Genomic DNA, 12304 nt, shown 5'->3' on the forward strand with positions numbered 1-12304 from the left:
TATCTTGATCGCAAGAAGGTATGGCTCTCCATGGTTCCACACTTCCGGGCAAGGGAATTCCCTGGAGGACTTTGGAAACAGACCCTGGGCAGGTGGCTGGAGAACAGGAAGGCAAATGGGCTCTTGACATCCATCTTGTAGGCTAGTAGCAATGAAGTTTCTAGCTGGCAGACGTTTACAGTCACCTGAAAGTGATCCACTCTCCCACTCCCCCCACGATGTGTTTGAGTTGTCCCCAAACTGGTGAAAAGTCAGCCAAGACAAGGAGGGAAGTCCTTTTACAGTCCCGGAGCTCCTTGGACAGCCCCCGAGGCTCAAAGTACAGCGAGGGCGGGAAGACAGCCCCCTGGCCAGCCCACACATCTTCCGAGAGCGCGGGCCTGGAGGAGGCGCCGGCGCCGGCGACGCCTCTCGAGGAAGTTGGCCCTTTAATTATAGAGCCAGTTCCCTGTCGCATCCACCTTCAGCAGAGAGCAGCAGACACAGTCGGTGTCAGTCCCCTGTCCCGGGTACGGCACCAGCACCGCACCGCAGCCATGGGCGGCTCCGCCTCCAGCCAGCTGGACGAGGGCAAGTGCGCCTACATCCGAGGTACGAGCGCCAGGGCTGCAGGGAGGCACAGAGCTAGGGGTAGCCTAGTCACCTTTAGGACAGGAACCTGCGCACCGGTTCCCCCAAGGGAGCGAGGGCTAGCTGGTGCCACTCGCGGGCGTTGGGCTCCTAGACAAGCACTGGCCTCTCTCGGAGCCGGTGTCCTGTTTCAAGCACGGGCGCGCGACTCGGGTGTGGAGGGGACTCGGGATGGGGTGATGCGGAGACGCACCAGGACTCTCGGGTGAGGCAGGTACTCTCAGAATGGCTGGGGAGGACTCTGTCGTCCCTACTCCCCCACCCCCACCACAAGCGTGCACCCCTTGCCCCTCGGGATCTGTTCTTTTCTTGATGAGGAAACATCTCTCTTGCTTGTACTTGGCTCTGAGTGAGTGATTTCTAAATGTGGCTGCAGAGGTTGCTGGGGATATCCCCCTGAGTCTAGAGATTTCCTTAAGTGTGTGTGTGTGTGTGGGGGGGGGGGGATTCCTGGCCTATCAAGCAGAATTTCCCTGTGGATCATATTGACTCCCTTTTGTAAAGTGCAGTGCAGGCCACACCTCCCCCGAACTTCACACCAATTGCTGGGCGATTTCATCAGAAGTCGAAAAGATGAAGTCTTTACCTTTTCAGGTTGTATGGTTCCCTTCCTTCTCCAGGGAGGGAGGAAAACAAAAAGGGGAAGCTTGGTGTGTTTTGAAACAGTTGTTAAAACTGTAGATGGGGGAAACCCGTCTTTCTTTTTTTTGGGGGGGGGGGAGTTCTTGAGATAGGGAGGAGTGACTCAGTATAAAGAGAGACAGGCAGAAGAAACCAAAACCAAACTACAGGAAAGAAGAGAAACTGCAGGAAGTCTTGACTCTCTTTCAGTATATTTGGCTCCTACCTCACCCACCCCAATCTTACCCTTGGCCACTGATATCTAGCTAGCTTGTGAATTTAGTAAGTCCCTCTCCTGGCTTCCCAAGTACCTTTAAAAACATGTATTCTGCTCTGCTCCAAGGGTTTTGTTTGTTTGTTTTGTTTTTGTTGTTGCTTGGTTTTTTGAGACAGGGTTTCTCTGTATTGCTTTGGAGCCTGTCCTGGAACTCTCTCTCTGTAGACCAGGCTGGCCTGGAACTCACAGAGATTTGCCTGCCTCTGCCTCCCGAGTGCTGGGATTAAAGGCGTGTGCCACAAACACCTGGCTTCTGCTCCAAGTTTTACTGTAACTCTTTAAAAGAAATAGTAAAGTTTTTCTTGATGCCACTTTTCTGGAACTTCAGGTTATGCTTAAAAAGAAAACATTTGTCCATTTCTTTATTTATATTTGTTCTCAATCACGTCATTTCGAACACATTTTTAAAGGATACCATATGAAGGCACATGAAAGTCAGAGGCTATAATTGCTTTTTCCAGATTCTTGCTTCTGTACTTCCATGTAGAGAATCACCAGCAACTGACAAGGTCAGGAAATAAAACTTGGTCACTTGTAGCTGTTTTCCCCAGTACTGGGCTCAGAGATGTCACAGAACACTAACAAGGGGCTTGCATTTGCCTGTGAGCAAAATCATGCTTATGGAGTTCATGAGATGTTTCACTGCCTAGTTAGAAGCACTTAAAGTGGATGCATAGCCATCTACAGACATCAGGACCCCTGGCAAGGTTGGAGATGAGCTGGTTTACAGCTTCAAGGTCAGGACCTTTGTTGTGATTGGTATAAGCATTGCACTCAAATAAAAAAGTGCTGCCCTCTTTATAAAAATCAATATGTAATGCACATGTAATGAACATGTTTAAGTGACTAAAACTTACATTACACTCCCCAGTCTGTTCTCTCTTCAGAAGAGGCTTTGGAAGAAGGCTTCCATGGTGTATGTACTGGAGAGGGAAGAAAAGTGTTAAAATACCTCCAGGGATAAAGACTCTCTGTGTCACATGACAGCCTTGATCACACCAGAAGGGAAAAGAGCCTTGGAAAAAATCCTTGGCACTGGGAATTGTTTCTGCATGAGCAAAGGAAGATCACGGGGCTCTGATTTCCTGGCAGTCTCAAGGTTTTAGGTCCCTGAAGAAAACCACAGCCCTTCATTTATCCCTCTGTCCATCCTTTAGCCCAAAAATATCCTCACGTTTTGATTTAATTGTAAGTAAAACAATTGGAGGGTTGAAGGTGGAGTTTAAATACAGTTTTATGACCTGCTCCTCATAAAGTGGCTGCAGTGAAACAGGTTTGCAAGCTTCTGTTGCTAAGGCAGTGACTTTCTTTTGGACCTTGCCAGGGCATTGAAGAACTAGTCTGTAAATCCTAAGTGTGGCTAAGTTTGTATGGGTTTGAAGCAGCTGGAGTTCTAGAATCCAACACTCTATAGCACTATCTGCCCTTACTTAATGAGTGCTATTTGGTTTGTGTGCCTCAAAACTTCCCGGTGGATGTTTTGAAGAGCCTTAGTGTCTTGGAACCCAGTCAGTCTTCAGGTAAAGCCATGCCAGGTGTGTCAAGGAATTACGTCATTCCTAAAGGGGGCAGTTTTGAAGATTATCAACACCCTCATGTTTCCTAAAAGGGATTGATATCTTAGAGGACTTCTAGTAACTGAGACTGACTTGTAGTCAGAATACTACCTGGGAGCCTTTAGTGATTTACTGTCACAGTTGTATTAAAGGAAGAACAGTTGTATCTTCCTTTAATAGGGATGAAGCGCATTCAGTCTAGGCATCAATGGTCAGCCCTAAGATGTTCTTTTTTGTGTTATTAAAAAGTATTTATTATTGTATGCATGATGTGTGAGTATAGGTGTGACACTACTTGTGTGTTGAGGTCAGAAGGCAACTATGCAGAGCTGACTCTCCTTTTACTATTACATGGGCTCCAGATGTTGAACTTAGGTCACCAGGCTTGCGTGAATATGGCTTTACCCACTGAGACATCTTGTTGGCCTTTTTTGTGATATATATATATATATATATATATATATATATATATATATACACACACACATCTATATATATGTACATATACATATATATATATACATATATAGGCATTGTTAAAATAAAACTTTAGATGAAAGAAAAAACACATGTAAGATATATTTTCTTGTTGAAACAATAACTTCATTTCCTTTTAAAACAAACTATTGAGGGTTGATGCCATAACTCAGTGGATAGAAGTCTTGAGTTGGATCCTTATAATCTGAGTTTGAGGCCAGCCTGGTCTACAGAGGGAGTTCCAGGACAGGCAGAGCTACATAGAGAGACTCTATTTTGAAAAGCCGAAAGAAAAAAAGAAAAGAATCTACTTGATGAAGGGGAGAACTGACTTCCACACTGTGGTACACATGCTACCCTCCACAAACAAATAAATGTAGTACAAAACTTAAAAGAAGGCCTGGTGAAATGGCTGAGCAGGAAAACACACCTGTTCCTAAACTTGGTGACCTGACTTCAATTCCCAGGATTCATAAGGTGGAAGGAGAGAGACAATTCCCGTAGAATATCCTTTAGCTGTCACACATTACACACTCCCACCTCTATAAAGAATAAACAAATGTAGAAAGCTGAACATGCTATTGAATTTTTAAAGAATGAAAAAGAAAACAAATCTGAATTCTTCCACATAAGGCGGGCATCCTTAGATGACTGTGAAAGTCCTGGTAGAAACGGAGCAGCATGGGGTTGGTGGATGCCTGTGGGCCTGCTAACAGCAAGTAGTTAAGGGAACTGTTCCTGACCTACTTAGGGCCTGCATGATGGCTTCAGTGGTTAAAGGTGACTGCCACCAACCTGATGACCTGGGTGGAGAAAATAGTTAAGTGTATGTTTAAGGAAACTGTTCTTTAGTTCTGTGCAGTGATATACATGTGTAAAGAATGCTAGCACTCAAGAGGTTAAGGCAGGAGCATCACCAGTTCAAAGTCAACTTCAGCTGAATGAGGAGAGGGATGGAGGGAAGGAGGGAGAAATAGAGAGATCTCTTTCTGAGCCCACTGTTACACAGTCAGTGACAGACTGAGAAGGGCTCAATGACTTCTTTGAAATAGTCATCAATGCCTTTGATGAGTTCATTTGTAAAGATTTATGTATATGTATGTCTGTGTGCCTTTGTGGGTTTATGTGTACCATGTATGTGTGGGTGCTCCTGGAAGCCAGAAGAGCACTGTAGTCCCCCCCCCCACTAGAATTGGACTTACAGGTACTCTGCATGAGCAGTGTCCTCTTAACCAAACGAGCCACGCCTCAAATTGAAGCCCATACTAGCTCTGGAGTGAGTTCCCTTGGGCAGAGGAGGGGTGAGTGGCTCCTGTTTGAGGCCTGCCCAAGCTGCAGAACCTGTGCACACATTTGTTCATTTCAGTTGTTGGTGAGAGATGACTATCTGGCCAGATCTGACTTATCTTGATAATTATGGCAGGGTGGCGTCAGAGTCCAATTTTCTGATTAACAATAACAGTATCTTCAATGAAAAGATTCAGATACAGATTAGGGCAGCCACTGTCAGAGACCAACCCAACGTCCCTTCCTCATTCCACTTCCTGAAAAAACCCATTTGCTTATAGATTTAAGTTTCTCAGTGTAGCACTGTTTTTGAAAGATTAGTCCAAATTATGGACCCTGAAGACTGGATGAGATTGTTCTGTGCCCACCAAGGTGGGTCCTCCTCCTCAGTGATTGTATAAGAGGAGATACTATGTTATCATCTAGTCAGTGATGCTGGAGGGGAAGTACTGGCTTCTAGGAGAGTTTCTTCTCTACTCAATTGAACCCCAGGGTTCAGTAGTAAGATGTTTTTTTCTCTTTTGGGGGGCCCCAGCATCCAGCTCCCAAATGAACCACTCATGGAAGCTTATTCCTAGTTATGAATGCTCAGCCTCAGCTTGGCTTGTTTCTAGCCAGCTTTTCTTAACTTTAAATTAACCCATCTACCTTTTTCCTCTGGGCTTTTATCTTTCTTAAGTCTTATATCTTACTTTTCTTCTTACTCTGTGGCTTTCTGGGTGGCTGGCCCCTGATGTTCTCCTCTCTTTCTTCTCTTACTTCTCCTCTTCCTTGTTTTGTCTATTTATATTCTCTGCCTGCCAGCCTATCCTTGCTCCTGCCTTGCTATTGGCCATTCAGCTCTTTATTAGAACCACCAAGTGTTTTAGACAGGCAAAGAATCACAGCTTTCACTGAATTAAACAAGTGCAGCATAAACAATGTCACATGCCTGAAAATAATATTCTACTACAGGGTTCAACCAGGAGGGCCTGACCTTGATCTGCAGCATCCATGAAAAAGCTGGGTGCAGGGGCACATGCCTGTTACTCGGGTGGAGCCAGAAGAATTCCTGGGGGACTTGTTGGCCAGTCTAGCTGAATCTGTGAGCTCTGGGTTCAGTAAAAGACCCTATCTCAAAAAAGTAAGGTTCAAAGTAATTGAAGAAAAACAACCAACATTGACATCAGGCCTCCATGCACAGATGCACATAAGTACTCATACATACATGAGCATGTATAGATGTGCATAAATTCACAGGGAGAGAAGACTGGGCCAAATTCTTGTAACCCTTGTACTGGAGAGACAAAGACAGGATGATAGTCATGTGCGAGCTTGAGCTACATGGTTTCGGGTCAGCCAGGGATATACAGGGAGACCAATTAATAAAAAAATAGAAATAAAGTTAAAAACTAAAACAAACATAAAATCAAAGGGATTTCATTGTACTTGGAATTGCAAAGCTGACAATGTCTCAGGGAGGGAGGACCCTGTCAGATTGCTAACAGCCTGCCTAAATGAACCTCAGCTACATCTTGTGTGAGATGCAAAATTCTCTTTGAGTTCGAGTAGCAAAAATCGCTGATTTTCTTCAATCCCAGCAGCTGGGAGGTAAAGGCAGGAGAAACTGAGGTTCAAAGCCCTTTTTAGTTACATAGGGAATTTGAAGCCATCTTTGGTTGCATAAGTGTTATGTGACACTATTCTTGGGGCAATGTGACTAAACATCTCTTCACCCCAGATAGGGAAATGATGACAGACAAAAGGGTGGGTTACGCCAAAATACAACATAGTAGATCAACACATTTTATTGGGATTACTTATAGGAATATGGGTGAGGGGTTACACAGGAGCGGAAATGACTGAAAGACATCTGTGTCACCAAAGCCCACACCAGCATAGGTGACAACTCAGAAAATCTGGCAACCTGGAACACACTGCACGGCCTGCAGGCAGCTCAACAGGTTGGAGAGTGTCCTTTCCAGATGGCCATTTGTGTGAGTCTCTTCTAGTCAGCTTGGCTGTTTCTAGTCAGTTCGGCTGTTTCTAGTCAGCTCGGCTGGTCTTTGTTTCTTCTAGGCATTTGTGCAGCCTGTATTATCTGAGAGTGACCCTCAGCAGTCTTTACCACTTATACACTCTTGGTGAGGGTGAGGCCTAATAAGTCTGGTTGGTTTCAGGGATTTCCTTAAATTGTTTGGTTCCCATCTTAAGGTGCTTCCTTGAAGGATTGTCCATCTTGCCTCCCCCTAAAACATCCTGTTGTTTTACCTCCTTGTAAAAATCCTGTCCTAAAACACCCTGTTGTTTCATTCCCTCATGTCTTAAGAAGTTTCCCTCCAAGATGGAAGGTTTTAGCCTTGAGGAAATTATTACTCAACAATAAGACTCTGTCTCAAAAAACAACCAGAGATGAGAAAGATTGCTAGTAATCACCCAATAGTGCTCTCTCTTCTGTCTTCAATAATGGAACATACAGTTTGTAAGTGTCCATATGAACTCTCATAATGAAGATATTCCCAGCCTTCTTTGCATTGAGATGGGGATATGCAACTGACTTTTGATCAATTTGGTAAAAGTGTCATTTATTTCAAGAAAGTTACTGGTCCAGAGGTCAAAGTGGGCAGGAAATGATGGTGTTTTTGTTTTATTTTGTTTGTTTTGTTTTTCGTTTTCATTTTGTTCTGTCCTTGATGTTGTCTGGATATGACCTTGTCTGGATCAGTCATTTTGGACAATGACATATCCTCTTAAGGAGTTTATACAGAGCAAAGTTAAGGGACAAAAGCAGCCTAGGATCCAGTGGTAGTCACATATGTAGAAAGTCCATCAGAAGCCTTGGACTACTTTCCTTTATATCTTAATAAGAGAGAAATCAACTAACTGTCTTATATGGTCAAGGCTACTCCAGACATCTGCTTTGAAAAACAAAACAAACAACAAAAAAGAGACCCCAAACCTAATGCTCAAAATCAGAAAAGAATCTGTGACTTGATTCAGTAAAATCTTTACTTTTCTCCATGAGTTCTAATATGAGCCTTGAACTCCATAGATTCAAGACCTGATTAGTATCTGGCAAGATGCCTCAGCTGGTAAAGGTACCTGCCGCCAAGTTTAATGATATCAGTTCAGTCCCCTAGGACTCACACGGTGGAAGGAAAGAGCTCCACACATTGTCTTCCAACTCCCACAAGTATGCTGCACCAAATGCATTCACATGCATTTTCACACACACAAAAATAAATTAATTTAAGGCCAGGCCAGGTTTTGCTTGTTTGTTTGTTTTGTGCTTTCAAGAGAGGGTTTGTTTGTGTAGCTCTGATTGCCCTGGAACCTTAATAAAACATGTCCCTTTATGTAGACATTGATTATGAGAGGACCACATGAACAAGGTTTCTAGTAATCATAACTACCAAGGTGACAATTCCAATTTTTGTTATTTGATTGTTTCTGTCAGGGTCTCATGAATTCAGGATGGCTTTGAACCCTGTCTATAGATGGCTTGAACTCTTGAGCCTCCTGCCTCACCTGCCAAGTACTAGGACTACAGGTGTTCCCTCCAGGTCAGGTTTATGAGTTCTTGGGGACTCTTTGCATGCTGGGAAAGCACTCTAGCAACTGAGCTTCATCCCCAGCCTGCCAGTTGTGGGTTTATTTTTGCTGAGGACTGTGAACTGAGGGTAGTTTTCCTCAACTGTAATCTCTGGAAGTATCTGACTGAGCTCACAGGTGGAAAATGCAACAGAAGGAACACAAGTTTAGCATGAATTTATAATTTAATTAAAATACATGTACTGTGAAAGCTTTATAAAATATGCAGTGTGAATTACGGCAGTGAATTTTAATCTCCTAAACAAAAACTTTGATTACTTTTTTGTTAGTAAAGCGAGGTGCTGTCACTCTAAGAAGTAAAATACATAGGACAACAATTTGCAATGGGAAATGAAGTGAGGAGAATGTAGCAAAATGGAGAGGAAGTCAGGAATAAAGCACAATTCATCTGCGGCAGTCTGTTTAAGCCTTTTTAGAAAATATAGGACATGAAGGCTAAGATTCTAACAGTTTTAAATTAAAATGCAATACACACACACACACACACACACACACACACACACGTACACATACAGAGTCAAGTACTCACAAATGCAATATAGACTTTGTTCTCTGAATCTTGGAAATGCCTTTAAAAGAAAATAGCACATTGCTGCCAATAGGAAAACGGAAGCCAGCTTTCAACAGTGCCCTTTCTTTGGTACGCGTGGTTTTTCTCCCTTAGGGGGAAAAAATAAATAAAGGGTTAGTGAGATGAAAGCAATTAATTCCGTTTAGCAAATTGCCGGGACCAGGACCCAGAGAAGCTTGTATTTCTGTGCTTAATGTGTGGAATGAGTTGATGAGATCAGAATTAAAGAACAGTCTTTGCTAGGATCCCAGGAATGGTGCTTAAAAGGTTTGAAGGAATTTTGGAAGAAAAGCCTATTTCTCGTTGCCAAGCCATGTGGACATTTATTTCCCTTTCCTTCTTTTTTTTTTTTTTTTTTTTTTTTTTTTTTTTTTGCATATAGAGTATTTTTTATTTAATTTTATATAACAAAGTCCAATTAAATGAAAACAAACATTTATACACAATATTTGGGAATTTGGGCGTCGTTCTTTCCAAACTACTTCCTGCTGGTAAGGGGCGCTGTCTTGGGGGATTCGAAGAAGATTCAGATATCCTAGCTGTAGTCTGTAGGGCTGTTTTGTCCAGCTGTTTGGAATGTAGGATCAGCTTGTACTCTGTTTCAGGCGGTCTGGTGTGATCAAACCACATTAGTCTGGAAGGAATCCACATCTTTTCATTTTCTGTGGAAACAAAAATAGAAATACTTTTCCCCAGTAACTTGTTCTTCAACTTAAATTTTGGAGTCAAAGCGTTTTTTTTTTTTATTATTATTATTTTACATGTCGATCCCAGTTCCCTCTCCCTCCCTCCCTCCCTCCCCCCAAGCCCTCCCTCCCTCCTTCCCTCCCTTTTGCCCTCTCTACCCTCTCCCATGCACTCTAAACACCCTCCCCTCCCAACCCCCCACCACAATACAATATGTAGGGGAATGCCATCCAGTTGGGGTCATGTAGATCTGACAGGTCCTGTGAAGTAGGGACTAGGGCTTCTCTCCTATCTCTAGAATAAGGCAGTTATCCCTCCATGGGGGATATGTTTGCAAAGTCCTTTTGTGCACCAGGGATACATCCTGGCTCCACTGTCTGAGGTCTCTTAGACTGCTCAGACCTTCTGGCTGAGACCCATATTCAGGGGAGTCCGAGTCAGACCTCTGTTGGCTTCCCAGCTATCAGTCTAGTGGCCCTTAGCTCCTCCTTGTTCAGGTAAGCTGTCTCTATGTACTTCTACCGCATGGTCTTGTCCTCTCCATCTGCTTCTGGGTTCTAGTTTGACTCAGTGTTTATGTATGGGTGTTTGCTCCTGTTTTCAACAGGCATTAGTTGAGGACTCCATGGAGAAGTTAGTTGTTGATCTCACTCTCCGGGAAGGGCATTTATGATAGCCTTTCCACGGAAGCTGAGATTGTTAGTTGGGAGCAGTCTTGTAGTTCCCTCGACCTTTCTTTGTGTTCAACTTTATCTTCAAACCAATATTGGCTCCCTCTTTTATGTTCTCTCTCTCTGTCTCTGTCTCTCTCTCTCTTTCCTATTTTCCATTCCTAACCAGGCTCAATCCTCCTAGTCACACATGCCTTCCTCTCCTCCCTCTCATTTTCTCCTACTTCTCTCTCCATTAGCTGTCCTCCCCCACTATACCTGAGGTCTGGGGGACTTGTCCCTTCCCAGTTCTGTGAGGGACTTTATATGAATCTCTTAGAATACAACTTGTATCCTAGTTCCTCTGGTGATGTGAATTATAGGCTGGTGATCATTTGATCTAGGTCTAAAATCCATATATGAGTGAGTACATACTGTGTTCCTCTTTTTGTGACTGGGTTACCTCATTCAGGATGGTTTCTTCAAGTGCCATCCACTTGCCTGCGAATTTCAAGATACCATTATTTTTTTCTGCAGAGTAGTATTCCATTGTGTAGATGTGCCACATCTTCATTAACCATTCTTCAATTGAAGGGCATCTAGGTTGCTTCCAGGTTCTTGCTATTACAAATAGTGCTGCTATGAACATAGTTGAACAGATGTCTTTGTTGCATTGATGTGAATCCTTTGGGTATATACCTAAGAGGGGGATTGCCGGGTCCTGTGGTAAACTAATTCCCATTTTCCTGAGGAACCGCCATACTGATCTCCAAAGTGGCTGTATGAGTTTGCACTCCCACCAGCAGTGGAGGAGTGTTCCACTTTCTCCACATCCTCTCCAACATAAGTCATCACTGGTGTTTCTAATTTTAGCCATTCTGGCAGGGGTAAGATGGTATCTCAAAGTTGTTTTGATTTGCATTTCCCTGATAGCTAAGGATGTGGAGCATTTTCTTAAGTGTCTTTCAGCCTTTTTGATTTCCTCCATTGAGAATTCTTTCTTCAGTTCTGTACCCCATTTTTTAATAGGGTTATTTGGTGTTTTGTTGACTAGTTTCTTGAGTTCTTTGTATATTTTGGAGATCAGCCCTTTGTCGGATATAGGATTAGTGAAAATCTTTTCCCAGTCAGTGGGCTGCCGTTTGGTCTTGTCAACTGTGTCCTTTGCCTTACAGAAGCTTCTAAGTTTGAAGAGGTCCCATTTATTAATTGTTTCTTTCAGTGTCTGTGCCCCTGGAGTTATGTTCAAGAAGCGGTCTCCTATACCAATTTGTTCAAGGGTACCTCCTACTTTCTCTTCTAAGAGGTTCAATGTGGCTGGATTGATGTTGAGGTCTTTGATCCATTTGGACTTGAGTTTTGTGCATGGCGACAGACATGGGTCTATCTGCAGTCTTCTACACACCCTCATCCAATTGTGCCAGCACCATTTGTTGAAGATGCTGTCTTTGCCCCATTGTATCATTTTAGCTGTTTTGTCGAAAATCAGGTGTTCATAGGTGCATGGATTAATATCAGGATTTTCAATTCGATTCCATTGGTCTACCTGTCTATTTTTATGCCAATACCAGGCTGTTTTCAGAACTATAGCTCTGTAGTAGAGCTTAAAGTCAGGAATGGTGATGCCTCCTGATGTTCTTTTATTGTATAGGGTTGTTTTGGCTATCCTGGGTCTTTTGTTTTTCCATATAAAGTTAATTATTATCCTTTCAAGGTCGGTGAAGAATTGTGGTGGGATTTTAATGGGGATTGCATTGAATCTGTAGATTGCTTTTGGTAAGATTGCCATTTTTACTATGTTTATCCTACCTATCCAAGAGCATGGGAGGTCTTTCCATTTTCTGGTATCTTCTTTAATTTCTTTCTTTAGAGTCACAAAGTTCTTATTATATAGATCTTTTATTTGTTTGGTAAGCGTTACACCAAGATACTTTATGTTGCTTGTGGCTATTGTAAA

General features: G+C 43.0%; 1 protein-coding gene across 1 annotated transcript in view; it reads left to right on the top strand.

Annotated features, from left to right (window-relative positions):
• The first annotated feature begins 352 nt into the window (after positions 1-352).
• Niban1 (niban apoptosis regulator 1) overlaps positions 353-12304 on the top strand; it is a 152118-nt gene continuing 140166 nt past the window's right edge. Inside the window, exon 1 of the mRNA XM_051185955.1 lies at positions 353-591. Within this exon, the coding sequence (XP_051041912.1) occupies positions 537-591 (55 nt within the window). The 5' untranslated portion in view covers positions 353-536. The remainder of the gene's footprint in view (positions 592-12304) is intronic.

Source organism: Phodopus roborovskii, unplaced genomic scaffold, assembly GCF_943737965.1.
Source record: "Phodopus roborovskii unplaced genomic scaffold, PHOROB, whole genome shotgun sequence".
Lineage (NCBI taxonomy): Eukaryota > Metazoa > Chordata > Mammalia > Rodentia > Cricetidae > Phodopus > Phodopus roborovskii.